Below are 16,135 nucleotides of genomic sequence, written 5' to 3' on the forward strand. Positions count from 1 at the left end.
TAGGTTGGGTCAGATATAAGGGTTAGTCCAGTGGATTGGGACAGATATAAGGGTTAGTCCAGTGGGTTGGGACAGATGTAGGGGTTAGTCCAGTGGGTTGGGACAGTTATAAGGGTCAGTCCAGTGGGTTGGGACAGATATAAGGGTTAGTCCAGCGGGTTGGGACAGATGTAAGGGTTAGTCCAGTGGGTTGGGACAGATGTAGGGGTTAGTCTAGTGGGTTGGGACAGATGTAGGGGTTAGTCCGGTGGGTTGGGACAGATGTTAGGGTTAGTCCTGTGGGTTGGGACAGATATAAGGGTTGGGCCAGTGGGGTGGGGCAGATGTAAGGGATGTTCCGGGAGGTTGGGCCAGATATAAGGGTTAGTCAGTAGGTTGGGCCAGATATCAAGGTTAGTCCACTAGGTTGGGGCAGATATACAATTTAGTCCAGTAGGTTGGGCCAGATTGAAGGGTAATTCAGTAGGTTGGGTCAGATATAAGGGTTAGTCCAGTAGGTTGGGTCAGATATAAGGGTTAGTCCAGTAGGTTGGGTCAGATATAAGGGTTAATCCAGTGGGTTGGGACAGATATAAGGGTTAGTCCAGTGGGTTGGGACAGATATAAGGGTTAATCCAGTTGGTTGGGTCAGATATAAGGGTTAATCCAGTTGGTTGGGTCAGATATACATATAAGGAGTGTAGCCTAGTGGTTAGAGTGTTGGACTAGTAACCGAAAGGTTGCAAGTTCAAATCCCCAAGCTGACAAGGTGCAAATATGTCATTCTACCCCTGAACAGGCAGTTAACCCACTGTTCCTAGGCTGTCATTGAAAATAAGATTTGTTCTTAACTGACTTGCCTAGTTAAATAAAGGTAAAATATCCTGTTGTTCGGGTCAGATATAAGGGTTAATGCAGTAGGTTGGGTCAGAGTTATGAGTTGATTTTATTTTTTACAGGGACATTAATCAACGTTTCAGTAAAAGTGCCGGTTTTAGCCAGCCGGCTAATTTTCTTAATTCTTGATGCACCCATCCCGTTAGCGGGATCATTTTCGTCAACATCCGCTGAATTGCAGAGTGCCAAATTCAAATTAAATTACTAAAAATATTACATTTTCATGAAATCACAAGTGTTGTTAATCCACCTGGCGTGTCAGATTTCAATAAAGCTTTTCAGCGAAAGCAAACCAAGCGTTTATGGAAGGACATCTCTCTCAGTAGACAAAACATTACAAACAGCTAGCAGCCAAGTAGATTGGTCACGAAAGTCAGAAAAGCAATAAAATGAATCGCTTACCTTTGATGATCTTCGGATGTTTGCACTCACGAGACTCCCAGTTACACAGTAAATGTTACTTTTGTTCCATAAAGATGTTTTTTTATATCCAAAATACCTCCATTTGGTTGGCGCGTTATGTTCAGAAATCCACAGGCTCGAGCGGTCACGACATCGCAGACGAAAATTCCAAATAACATCCGTAAAGTTCGTAGAAACATGTCAAACGTTTTTTCTAATCAATCCTAAGGTTGTTTTTACAATATATAATCGATAATATTTCAACCCGGGACTGTAGCTTCTTCAATAGGAGAGAGAGAGAAATGTCTGCTCCAAGCTGTTGCCCATGCAAAACGCTGCTGGCACACAGCCATCCACTGACGCGATGTGATCTTTCTCGCTCATTTTTCAAAATAAAAGCCTGAAACTATATCTAAAGACTGTTCACACCATGGGGAAGCCATAGGAAAAGGAATCTGGTTGATATCCCTTTAAATGGAGTGAAGGCAGGCAATGGAACAGAGAGCTTTCAGGAAAAACAGCACTTCCGGGTTGGATTTTCCTCAGGTTTTCGCCTGCAATATCAGTTCTGTTATACTCACAGACAATATTTTGACAGTTTTGGAAACTTTAGAGTGTTTTCTATCCTAATCTGACAATTATATGCATATTATAGCTTCTGGGCATGAGAAATAGGCAGTTTAATTTGGGTACGTTTTTCATCCAAACATCAAAATACTGCCCCCTACACACAACAATATTAAAAACAATTACAATATAGACAATTATTGAGCAGTGAGCACACGCAGAGCAACATAGAACAAGCAAGACATAACATACAGACAGAGCAACATAGGACAAGCAAGACATAGCATACAGACAGAGAAACATAGGACAAGCAAGACATAGCATACAGACAGAGCAACATAGGACAAGCAAGACGTAGCACACAGACAGAGCAACATAGGACAAGCAAGACGTAGCATACAGACAGAGCAACATAGAACAAAAAGCAGCAAGACAAAATTCATAAAAGCAACAAAGTGTTTCCACACCTCACAAGCTACAGACAACAGACAACATGGAAAGTGACAACACACAGCTATGGATTATGATCACAAATCTGATTGACCTTTAGCCATGTCTTCATGCATTTTGTGAAAGTGTGATATGTGGTGCAGTTATGTGTGTCTGATGGCAGTGTATTCCAGACATGGGAAGCTCTCACAGAAAATACAGATTTACTAAAGGTGCTTTTCCTTAAGGGAACTATTCAGTCACCTCTCATGGCAGACCTTGTGGATCTGCTGCCATATGTTTGGGTTTTCTGTTTGACAAAAATACTGAGTGGAGGGGGAGCCAGGCCATTTAGGATCTTGAATACAAGACATGCGTCGGTGTATTGCACAAGATTTTCCCAACTCAAGAGCTCATGCTTTCTGAGGATGTAACAGTGATGATGGCTATTGGGCTTCCTATCAAGCACTTTGAGAGACTGTTTGTAGACAGACTGAATAGGTTTTAATGTTGTACAGCAAGCTTGGGCCCAACTAGTCAAGCAGTATGTTAAGTGGGGGAGTATCATAGATTTGAAGTACAATTTTGCTACCTCTGTAGTCAAACAATTTCGTATAAATCGGAAATTAGCTAGGTTGAATTTGGTTATCTGAATGACCTTTTTCACATGCTTTTTAAAAGAGAGGTTGGAATCAAGTATGATGCCAAGGTACTTAAAATCAGATACCACCTGGAGCTTCTCCCCTGACACATAGACATCTGGCTCAGTAGCATCTGTTGCCCTCTTTGTGAAGAACATGCAAACAGTTTTTTTTACATTGAGATGCAAACACGAGTCACTGAGCCACTTTGTAACCTGGACCATTACAGTAGTGAGTCACTATGTAACCTGGACCATTACAGTAGTGAGTCACTATGTAACCTGGACCATTAAAGTAGTGAGTCACTATGTAACCTGGACCATTACAGTAGTGAGTCACTATGTAACCTGGACCATTACAGTAGTGAGTCACTGAGTCACTATGTAACCTGGACCATTACAGTAGTGAGTCAGAGAGCCACATTGTAACCTGGAACATTACAGTAGTGAGTCACTGAGTCACTATGTAACCTGGACCGTTACAGTAGTGAGGCACTGAGTCACTTTGTAACCTGGACCGTTACAGACGCTATCCGAAGCGGTGCAGCCAACAGGTTTCTCCACGCATCGCGCAGACAGGAAAAAACATCTTTCTGGTAAAAAGAGGGGCGGGGGCGTATGCCTTATGACTAACGTGACATGGTGCGATGAAAGAAACATACAGGAACTCAAATCCTTCTGTTCACCTGATTTAGAATTCCTCACAATCAAATGTAGACCGCATTATCTACCAAGAGAATTCTCTTCGATTATAATCACAGCCGTATATATCCCCCCCCAAGCAGACACATCGATGGCTCTGAACGAACTTTATTTAACTCTCTGCAAACTGGAAACAATTTATCCGGAGGCTGCATTCATTGTAGCTGGGGATTTTAACAAGGCTAATCTGAAAACAAGACTCCCCAAATTTTATCAGCATATCGATTGCGCAACCAGGGGAGGAAAGACCTTGGACCATTGTTACTCTAACTTCCGCGACGCATATAAGGCCCTGCCCCGCCCCCCTTTCGGAAAAGCTGACCACGACTCCATTTTGTTGATCCCTGCCTACAGACAGAAACTAAAACAAGAGGCTCCCACGCTGAGGTCTGTCCAACGCTGGTCCGACCAAGCTGACTCCACACTCCAAGACTGCTTCCATCACGTGGACTGGGAGATGTTTCGTATTGCGTCAGATAACAACATTGACGAATACGCTGATTCGGTGTGCGAGTTCATTAGAACGTGCGTTGAAGATGTCGTTCCCATAGCAACGATTAAAACATTCCCTAACCAGAAACCGTGGATTGATGGCAGCATTCGTGTGAAACTGAAAGCGCGAACCACTGCTTTTAATCAGGGCAAGGTGTCTGGTAACATGACCGAATACAAACAGTGCAGCTATTCCCTCCGCAAGGCTATCAAACAAGCTAAGCGCCAGTACAGAGACAAAGTAGAATCTCAATTCAACGGCTCAGACACAAGAGGCATGTGGCAGGGTCTACAGTCAATCACGGACTACAGGAAGAAACCCAGCCCAGTCACGGACCAGGATGTCTTGCTCCCAGGCAGACTAAATAACTTTTTTGCCCGCTTTGAGGACAATACAGTGCCACTGACACGGCCTGCAACGAAAACATGCGGTCTCTCCTTCACTGCAGCCGAGGTGAGTAAGACATTTAAACGTGTTAACCCTCGCAAGGCTGCAGGCCCAGATGGCATCCCCAGCCGCGCCCTCAGAGCATGCGCAGACCAGCTGGCCGGTGTGTTTACGGATATATTCAATCAATCCCTATACCAGTCTGCTGTTCCCACATGCTTCAAGAGGGCCACCATTGTTCCTGTTCCCAAGAAAGCTAAGGTAACTGAGCTAAATGACTACCGCCCCGTAGCACTCACATCCGTCATCATGAAGTGCTTTGAGAGACTAGTCAAGGACCATATCACCTCCACCCTACCTGACACCCTAGACCCACTCCAATTTGCTTACCGCCCAAATAGGTCCACAGACGATGCAATCTCAACCACACTGCACACTGCCCTAACCCATCTGGACAAGAGGAATACCTATGTGAGAATGCTGTTCATCGACTACAGCTCGGCATTCAACACCATAGTACCCTCCAAGCTCGTCATCAAGCTCGAGACCCTGGGTCTCGACCCCGCCCTGTGCAACTGGGTACTGGACTTCCTGACGGGCCGCCCCCAGGTGGTGAGGGTAGGCAACAACATCTCCTCCCCGCTGATCCTCAACACTGGGGCCCCACAAGGTTGCGTTCTGAGCCCTCTCCTGTACTCCCTGTTCACCCACGACTGCGTGGCCACGCACGCCTCCAACTCAATCACCAAGTTTGCGGACGACACAACAGTGGTAGGCTTGATTACCAACAACGATGAGACGGCCTACAGGGAGGAGGTGAGGGCCCTCGGAGTGTGGTGTCAGGAAAACAACCTCACACTCAACGTCAACAAAACTAAGGAGATGATTGTGGACTTCAGGAAACAGCAGAGGGAACACCCCCCTATCCACATCGATGGAACAGTAGTGGAGAGGGTAGCAAGTTTTAAGTTCCTCGGCATACACATCACAGACAAACTGAATTGGTCCACTCACACAGACAGCATCGTGAAGAAGGCGCAGCAGCGCCTCTTCAACCTCAGGAGGCTGAAGAAATTCGGCTTGTCACCAAAAGCACTCACAAACTTCTACAGATGCACAATCGAGAGCATCCTGGCGGGCTGTATCACCGCCTGGTATGGCAACTGCACCGCCCTCAACCGTAAGGCTCTCCAGAGGGTAGTGAGGTCTGCACAACGCATCACCGGGGGCAAACTACCTGCCCTCCAGGACACCTACACCACCCGATGTCACAGGAAGGCCATAAAGATCATCAAGGACATCAACCACCCGAGCCACTGCCTGTTCACCCCGCTATCATCCAGAAGGCGAGGTCAGTACAGGTGCATCAAAGCTGGGACCGAGAGACTGAAAAACAGCTTCTATCTCAAGGCCATCAGACTGTTAAACAGCCACCACTAACACTGAGTGGCTGCTGCCAACACACTGACACTGACTCAACTCCAGCCACTTTAATAATGGGAATTGATGGGAAATGATGTAAATATATCACTAGCCACTTTAAACAATGCTACCTTATATAAATGTTACTTACCCTACATTATTCATCTCATATGCATACGTATATACTGTACTCTATATCATCGATGGTATCCTTATGTAATACATGTATCACTAGCCACTTTATACTATACTATGCCACTTTGTTTACATACTCATCTCATTTGTACATACTGTACCCGATACCATCTACTGTATCTTGCCTATGCTGCTCTGTACCATCACTCATTCATATATCCTTATGTACATATTCTTTATCCCCTTACACTGTGTACAAGACAGTAGTTTTGGAATTGTTAGTTAGATTACTTGTTATTACTGCATTGTCGGAACTAGAAGCACAAGCATTTCGCTACACTCGCATTAACATCTGCTAACCATGTGTATGTGACAAATAAAATTTGATTTGATTTGATTTGATTTACAGTAGTGAGTCACTGAGCCACTATGTAACCTGGACCGTTACAATAGTGAGTCACTGAGCCACTATGTAACCTGGACCGTTACAGTAGTGAGTCACTGAGCCACTATGTAACCTGGACCGTTACAGTAGTGAGTCACTGAGCCACTTTGTGACCTGGACCATTACAGTAGTGAGTCACTGAGTCACTTTGTAACCTGGACCGTTACAGTAGTGAGGCACTGAGTCACTTTGTAACCTGGACCGTTACAGTAGTGAGTCACTGAGTCACTTTGTAACCTGGACCGTTACAGTAGTGAGGCACTGAGTCACTTTGTAACCTGGACCGTTACAGTAGTGAGTCACTGAGTCACTTTGTAACCTAGGCCATTACAGTAGTGAGTCACTTTGTAACCTGGACCGTTACAGTAGTGAGTCACTGAGTCACTTTGTAACCTGGGCCATTACAGTAGTGAGTCACTTTGTAACCTGGACCGTTACAGTAGTGAGTCACTGAGTCACTTTGTAACCTGGACTGTTACAGTAGTGAGTCACTGAGTCACTTTGTAACCTGGACCATTACAGTAGTGAGTCACTATGTAACCTGGACCATTACAGTAGTGAGTCACTATGTAACCTGGACCATTACAGTAGTGAGTCACTTTGTAACCTGGACCGTTACAGTAGTGAGTTACTGAGTCACTTTGTAACCTGGACCATTACAGTAGTGAGTCACTATGTAACCTGGACCATTACAGTAGTGAGTCACTATGTAACCTGGACCATTACAGTAGTGAGTCACTGAGCCACTTTGTAACCTGGACCATTACAGTAGTGAGTCACTGAGTCACTTTGTAACCTGGACCATTACAGTAGTGAGTCACTATGTAACCTGGTCCATTACAGTAGTGAGTCACTGAGTCACTTTGTAACCTGGACCATTACAGTAGTGAGTCACTGAGCCACTTTGTAACCTGGACCATTACAGTAGTGAGTCACTGAGTCACTATGTAACCTGGACCATTACAGTAGTGAGTCACTGAGTCACTTTGTAACCTGGGCCATTACAGTAGTGAGTCACTTTGTAACCTGGACCGTTACAGTAGTGAGTCACTGAGTCACTTTGTAACCTGGGCCATTACAGTAGTGAGTCACTTTGTAACCTGGACCGTTACAGTAGTGAGTCACTGAGACACTTTGTAACCTGGACCGTTACAGTAGTGAGTCACTGAGTCACTTTGTATCCTGGACCATTACAGTAGTGAGCCACTATGTAACCTGGACCATTACAGTAGTGAGTCACTATGTAACCTGGACCATTACAGTAGTGAGTCACTATGTAACCTGGACCATTACAGTAGTGAGTCACTATGTAACCTGGACCATTACAGTAGTGAGTCACTATGTAACATGGACCATTACAGTAGTGAGTCACTATGTAACCTGGACCATTACAGTAGTGAGTCACTGAGTCACTATGTAACCTGGACCATTGCAGTAGTGAGGCACTGAGTCACTTTGTAACCTGGACCATTACAGTAGTGAGTTCTTGTGCAGCTTGTTGTTTGCTCTTTGCACATATATCACTGCTATGAGTTAATCCAGGATGTTGGGCCAGATATAAAGGTTAACCCTTTAGAGGTTTGAACTGTATAATTCCATCTTCTCTGAGCACCAGCTTTTTGCATAAAAAGGACAGGGCTGAAAACTCACAAGTAGTGTTTGAGAGCCACCATTTTACTCAATTGCAGTTCACCACCTGTTCAGAATCACTGATCTACAAAATCATAATGAGTCCATTATTTTGGATGCAAGGGTTGATATGTAGATCAGTCAGTCTGTCAGAATTGATGCTTTCAAACACGACTACTGGCAGTCTTCTGCATGGCGCAGCTTCATCCTGTTATGAAAGAGCAGCCGTTTTTCCTGAACACGTGACCTGAACAGGAAAAACTAGGGCCCAAACTAATAATATTATTTCAAATATAGTCACTCATTGCCATCCTTATAAATCTAAAAAAAAAACTGGTCTTCAGAGGGTATTTCTAATAAATCTAAATGGATCTTGATCTCTTGGTCAGGTAACTTGGTCAACTGTTGGTCAGGTAACTTGGTCAACTGTTGGTCAGGTAACTTGGTCAGGTAACTTGGTCAACTGTTGGTAAGGTAACTTGGTCAACTGTTGGTCAGCTAACTTGGTCAGGTAACTTGGTCAACTGTTGGTCAGCTAACTTGGTCAGGTAACTTGGTCAACTGTTGGTCAACTGTTGGTCAGGTAACTTGGTCAACTGTTAGTCAGGTAACTTGGTCAACTGTTAGGTAACTTGGTCAACTGTTTGTCAGGTAACTTGGTCAACTGTTGGTCAGGTACCTTGGTCAACTGTTGGTCAGGTAACTTGGTCAGGTATCTTGGTCAACTGTTGGGTAACTTGGTCAACTGTTGGTCAGGTACCTTGGTCAACTGTTGGTCAGGTAACTTGGTCAGGTAACTTGGTCAACTGTTGGGTAACTTGGTCAACTGTTGGTCAGGTAACTTGGTCAGGTAACTTGGTCAACTGTTGGTAAGGTAACTTGGTCAACTGTTGGTCAGCTAACTTGGTCAGGTAACTTGGTCAACTGTTGGTCAGCTCACTTGGTCAGGTAACTTGGTCAACTGTTGGTCAACTGTTGGTCAGGTAACTTGGTCAACTGTTAGTCAGGTAACTTGGTCAACTGTTAGGTAACTAGGTCAACTGTTTGTCAGGTAACTTGGTCAACTGTTGGTCAGGTACCTTGGTCAACTGTTGGTCAGGTAACTTGGTCAGGTAACTTGGTCAACTGTTAGGTAACTTGGTCAACTGTTGGTCAGGTAACTTGGTCAACTGTTGGTCAGGTACCTTGGTCAACTGTTGGTCAGGTACCTTGGTCAACTGTTGGTCAGGTAAGTTGGTCAACTGTTGGTCAGGTAACTTGGTCAACTGTTGGTCAGGTACCTTGGTCAACTGTTGGTCAGGTAACTTGGTCAACTGTTGGTCAGGTAACTTGGTCAACTGTTGGTCAGGTAAGTTGGTCAACTGTTAGTCAGGCAACTTGGTCAAGAAAAACTACTGACCCTTGTTGATATGAAATCTCAATAACAAAACCCATTTAATTACTTGGTCTTTATTAGTTATAAAATATGATGTGTATTTGACACACATCCACAGTGAACAGTTAAAAAGCACAACGTGAAAATAAAAAAATAGGTTTTCCATATGGTAGACAGAGTTAAGCGTAGTCTCATGGTCCAATTATAGACACAGCAGATCAGATGTCAACGCATGAAATATATTTTATCAAAACATTCATGTTATTCTAATACCAATATTCATTAGAACATACTTTACGAAGAGAATAGAGTTCAAATATATAAATTTGCTTTATATTTACCCATTGAATATATATATATATATATCAATACCAAAAATAGAGTTGAACAAAAGACCTTTCAGGAGGAACGTCTTATTTAAATACAGTGCGGTCCACAATTAGTGACACCCTTGATAAAGATGAGCAAAAATGACTCTATAAAATCATTGTAAAATGTAAAATGCAATATTGTATGATCCAAAAAATGTGGGAAATTATACTAATGAATACAACTACAATTGCTCAGACAAACAGATCTTGTTAACAAGTAATAAAACAATTATTGACACCCGTTTTCAATACCTTTCAATACCTCACCTTGCGAGGATAACAGCACTGAGCTTTTCTGTAAAATGTTTTATGAGTTGGAGAATACATTGGGAGGGATCTTAGACTGTTCCTCCATACGGAATCTTTCCAGATCTTTGATATCCTTCATCTGCATTTATGGACTGGCCCTCTTCAATTCAAACTTGCACATCATCCTCTGCACATCTATCACTCCAGTGTAAATTGTAATTACTTTGCTACTATGGCCTATTTTTTGCCTTACCTCCTCACGCCATTTGCTCACATCATATATAGACTTATTTTTCTACTGTAGTATTGACTGTTATCCAACAAATGTAAACTCCTGGAGTTGAATAAACTGCATTGGCACTTGGATTGGAACCAGTGCTGTGGTCAGATGACATGAAAACAGAGCACTTTGGCCACGCCCACCTGTGGTGTTGTATCAGTATAGTATAAAATAATAAAATAATAGCTCCGTATATGAATTATGTCTTTTAGACCGTTAGTTTTACTCGTCTTTATCAAGGATGTCAATAATTTGGGACCCCATTGCACTTGTATGCTCTGTTTACAAAACATGTTATATTTACATTATGCTTAAGATACAAATCCGATATCGCAGCATTCCCTTAAAGAGAATAACAACGAATGCATGCTTCCCCCCCCCCCCCCCCCTCCCCCCAAAGCCTTAAAAACATAAATATTGGACTATGTTTGTTGCCTTAATCCATAAAATACATGACAACACCCCAGACATTAAAACAAACAGTATGTCATGGCAAGTGATCAACTTAAAACATTGCATTGACATATGAGTTTGATATGACAAATCCGCTTAACTTGTAAAACTAACGTTGTTGAAAACAAGAAAGGATCCATTTATAAATCTATATTCAACATGTAGGCTACTTCATAGTAGTTCCTGTAAAGCTGAATCATAATTCCAGGACATTCATGCAGGTGTCAGTAGTTCCGTTTTTCCCCCACACATTCATAAAAACATTCATTCAAGTTCTAATTTATGTCTCACTGTAACTCTCAGTGATTACTCTGGTTTATAACTCATTATAACGCCGTGATATTCTGGTTTTGTCTGAGAAATAAACCCCCTAGACAACACAAAAAAAAACGAATACAAAAACACAATGAACAACAACAATAATTCAACCACTTTAGTACAAGCACCAGTGATGGTATAAAAGAGAACAGTTTCATTCCACAGAGCAAGCCGTCCCTTACAGTAGCTGCTATCTGTAGTCAGCCATGGGTGGGGGCTGTAACAGCTGCTTTGGTACCAAGTCAGTGTTAAGCTACAAAATAGTAGCCTGGTCCCAGATCAGTTGTGTGCCGTCTTGTGACAATGACCATAGGAGTTGGCTGCACAGCACAAACAGATCTGGGACCAGGTTAACATAACGGCGCACAGAGGTCTTTGGGATTGATGCCAAACCATCTCTGGGTGGGGCAGGAGAAACTGTAAGAGTCATGATTAGTTACAGCAGTATGATTTGTTGCATTGAGAGAAAAAAAAGTCCCTGAATCCACCATGAAGTCCATACAGCGTTCAACATAAAACATTCAAACATACAGCATTGAATACATATACGGCATTAAAACAAGGGTGTAGTCCATCTATAACTCTATAGTGTAGTCCATCTAACTCTATTGTGTAGTCCTTCTATAACTCTATAGTGTAGTCCATCTAACTCTATAGTGTAGTCCATCTAACTCTGTAGTGTAGTCCATCTAACTCTGTAGTGTAGTCCATCTAACTCTGTAGTGTAGTCCATCTAACTCTATAGTGTAGTCCATCTAACTCTGTAGTGTAGTCCATCGAACTCTGTAGTGTAGTCCATCTAACTCTGTAGTGTAGTCCATCTAACGCTGTAGTGTAGTCCATCTAACTCTATAGTGTAGTCCATCTAACTCTATAGTGTAGTCCATCTAACTCCATGTTCTCAGTTTGACAGACGGTCCTTGATCACTGAAGTGTTCACGTGTTTCCAGCCACTTGACAGAAAGAGAGTTCCTTTTTAGATGGTCACGTCTGCAAAGTCAGGTCGTGTGAATCCTTTCTGTAAAACACAAACATGAGAGACATTTTGTCAGGACATATATCTGAAGGATGATCTCAAACTGTTACGCTGTCCACTTGGCATTGTGTTGTAGGCTTTCAGTTTGACTGTTCTTTCAAGATACAAGACAAAACTGTAATATTTAAACACCAGGGACAGTTAATATTATATAGCTGCTACCAATCAATACTGTCATGACGTTACCCTTTTTGGGTACAGCAAGCCCCACCCCCACTCTCCCTGCCTCCTACACACAGGCTGCTGACAGAGAGAGGTCGAAAAATCCTGGAGGAGATGATCTCCTCATGGCCACAATATAGAGACAGAGTGAATTTTCATAGAGAAACAAAGGAATTTCTTCCACCTCACAGAACTTGAGGTTCGAACACAATTTATGTTCTGGAGAAGGTATAAAAAAAAGATCGTTGAAGAATCCAGCTACGAACTGGTCCGTTTGGTACCAGTTTGTGACACTCATGGGAGACAATACAGCCACATCACCATAACGCTGTTTATATAATAGCATCAGATATGAGGTTTAAATCTAATTGTTGTATAAGATGGATGAGTGAAGAGGATACTGTTTGTAAAATTGTGTAATGTGATTTTGGACTGTTTAATGAAGGAAACTCCAATTCCCTTTTGAGTTTAACTAAATTAGAGGACCGCCCATGAGCCCAGTTCGGACCTGGCGTCATGAGACAGCCTTTTCTGCAACTCCCGAATAAAACCCGTACTTTGAGAATTTCTCAGGAGACCATGTTTCTCTCAATTACGAAAGGACAAAAGTTGCAGACCAGCTTACTTTGATAACGAGAGGGCCATGTTTTGAGTGATTGCTGAATCTTTTAACCATACCACGTGGTTAAACTCTTAGACTATCGATACCGATAGAATAAGAACAAGTCTTTGATATTAATTACTAGTCTTCAGCTAGGAATTTGTTATCATTGAGACGCAAAGAATCGACAACCGCCGAAACATCCATTCTACAACAACATCGCTGAATGTTACTCTGAAGTATCCATTTAAACCAGACAGAGAGAGATGGACAAACTCTCCAACAGAAACAAACTTTTCAACAGAGATCACAACGACACACTGAGCGTAAATATATATATTTATTACAATTGTTCCCGAATGAGTGAGCGTTCATGTGCAAAGGATTAGCATTTCAATTGTTATAATTATCAACTGTGTGTTGTCTTATCTCAGTCGACCCCCACTTCCCTTTTGTACACCAAGCCGCGATGCCGGTTTATTCCACTAGGGAAACTCCATTATCATTTCCTTGTAACTATCTACTGTTTGTTTATGCATTTCTGTGAATTACTTAGTTAGTAAATAAATGATTTAAGACAATTGATGTATGGATGACTCATAGTGAAGACTGGGTTCGTGCAGATAACCAACAATTTACAACGTTTGGAATGAGACTAACGTGAGGTAAATAAATAATTCATTAATTAAGAAGGCTAATTGATCAGATATTAAAAGATCTGAAAAGTTGTATTATTATTAAAATTATAACTTTGAAATCTGAATATTTTCCTTGGTGCCCCGACTTCCTAGTTAATTACATTTGCCTGATTAGTTCATCACGAAATGCTAATTACAGAGAATCTTTGATAAAAACGAAAAGTCTTAATTTAATGATAGTAAAGACATGACAATACACTGGGGGACAGTAAATATTATATAGCTGCTACCAATCAATGTTTTGAATAGATTATTGTAAGATGAAACTGTTGAAATAGTTCTGCAGGTACTGAGGGAGTTAAATATAGTAGGAGTGTTCGGACTTGTTCATCAGGAAATGCCCTGTGAGAGAGGGAGAGACTACTGTAAATACAACCCATATTTATGCTTATTTATTTTCCCTTGTGTACACTTAACCATTTGTACATCGTTGCAACACTGTATATATACGTAATATGACATTTGTAATGTCTTTATTGTTTTGAAACTTCTGTATGTGTAATGTTTACTGTTCATTTTTATTGTTTATTTCACTTTTGTATATTATCTAACTCACTTGCTTTGGCAATGTTAACACATGTTTCCCATGCCAATAAAGCCCATTGAATTGAATTGAATTGAGAGAGAGTGAGCGAGCGATGGAGCATCGAGAGAGACAGAGACAGAGGGACAGACACAGACAGAGAGAGACAGAGAGAGAGAGACACACAGAGAGAAAGAGAGAGAGCTGCACCCTTTAGGCGAGGCAGACCACCATCTAAACAGCAATCATTCTAGCAAGCCACTCCCTGGGTGTCTTTGTGTGTGAACATACAGACTACAGGAAATAGGAACAGTTAGGGAAGTATTTTTATTTTAATATGGACCCCCCCCCCCCCCCCCCCCCCCCCCAAACCTCAAGGCTGGTTAATGGACCCCCCCCCCCCATCCTCAAGGCTAGTTAATGGACCCCTCCAATCCTCAAGGCTGGTTAATGGACCCCCCCCCCCCCCCCCCCCCATCCTCAAGGCTAGTTAATGGACCCCTCCAATCCTCAAGGCTGGTTAATGGACCCCACAATCCTCAAGGCTGGTTAATGGACCCCCCCCCCCCATCCTCAAGGCTAGTTAATGGACCCCCCCCCATCCTCAAGGCTGGTTAATGGACCCCCCCCCCCCCCATCCTCAAGGCTGGTTATGGTTAATGGACTCCCCCCAATCATCAAGGCTGGTTAATGGACCCCCCCAATCATCATGGCTGGTTAATGGACCCCCCCATCCTCAAGGCTGGTTAATGGATCCCCCCCATCCTCAAGGCTGGTTAATGGACCCCCCCCCCCCCCAATCCCCAAGGCTAGTTAATGGACCCCCCACCATCCTCAAGGCTGGTTAATGGACCCCCTCCAATCCTCAAGGCTAGTTAATGGACCCCTCCAATCCTCAAGGCTGGTTAATGACCCCCCCCCCCCCCCCCAATCCTCAATGCTGGTTAATGGACCCCCCCAATCCTCAAGGCTGGTTAATGGACCCCCCCCTCTCCCATCCTCAAGGCTGGTTAATGGACCCCCCCCCCCCCCCCATCCTCAAGGCTGGTTAATGGACCCCTCCAATCCTCAAGGCTGGTTAATGGACCCCTCCAATCCTCAAGGCTAATTAATGGACCCCCCCAATCCTCAAGGCTAGTTAATGGACCCCCCCCCCCCAATCCTCAAGGCTGGTTAATGGACCCCCCCTCTCCCATCCTCAAGGCAAACATGCACAACAGACATAGGTGCACTACCGCAGACACACGTGCAGACACACGTGCAGACACAGGAATGAGGGTTGGGTTTTCCAGTCATCCATTCACTATGAGGGGACTGTTTTAGTGGATTGTTTCTCAACTGTATATTATAGATAAGCACTAATCATTTACTTGACGTGCAGGTGCGTGTGTGTGTGTGTGTGTGTGTGTGTGTGTGTGTGTGTGTGTGTGTGTGTGTGTGTGTGTGTGTGTGTGTGTGTGTGTGTGTGTATGTGTGTGTGTGTGTGTGTGTATGTCTGTGTGTGTATGTCTGTGTGTGTGTGTGTATGTCTGTGTGTGTGTGTGTATGTCTGTGTGTGTGTGTGTGTGTGTGTGCGTGTGTGTGTGCGTGTGTGTGTGTGTGTGTGCGTGACAGATAAACAGCTCTGATTCCCCTACCAGACAAGAGAAGACAGACAGCCTTGTAGTTACTGTAGTTGAAAATAGAGGAACAGGAAAAGGAGAGGAATCATACAAGAAATCCCCCTCACTACTCATTATTAACCATTGGTGCATATAGCCATAGAAGCACAGTGACATACTGTATACCTCAATCGAGTCATATTCGTGGCTTATTAGGGGGACGTGGCTTTCAGTTAGTTATTTTTGGCAACCCATCCTATGAGAGTGAATGTCATTCTAGGTCAACTGTTCTGTTATATTTAATCAAATCTGACTATATAATAATCTGCTCAGAACAAAAA

At 43.1% G+C, this 16,135-nt stretch overlaps 1 protein-coding gene across 2 annotated transcripts in view; it reads right to left on the bottom strand.

Annotated features, from left to right (window-relative positions):
* Nucleotides 1-9,560: 9,560 nt before the first annotated feature.
* pkp3a (plakophilin 3a) overlaps nt 9,561-16,135 on the bottom strand; it is a 56,831-nt gene continuing 50,256 nt past the window's right edge. For both annotated transcript variants that reach the window (XM_090214271.1, XM_090214264.1), the window contains one exon: nt 9,561-12,191. In XM_090214271.1, the coding sequence (XP_090070397.1) occupies nt 12,150-12,191 (42 nt within the window). In that variant the 3' untranslated portion in view covers nt 9,561-12,149. The remainder of the gene's footprint in view (nt 12,192-16,135) is intronic.

This window comes from Oncorhynchus mykiss, chromosome 2 (assembly GCF_057628025.1).
Source record: "Oncorhynchus mykiss isolate SJ-2025 chromosome 2, ASM5762802v1, whole genome shotgun sequence".
NCBI lineage: Eukaryota > Metazoa > Chordata > Actinopteri > Salmoniformes > Salmonidae > Oncorhynchus > Oncorhynchus mykiss.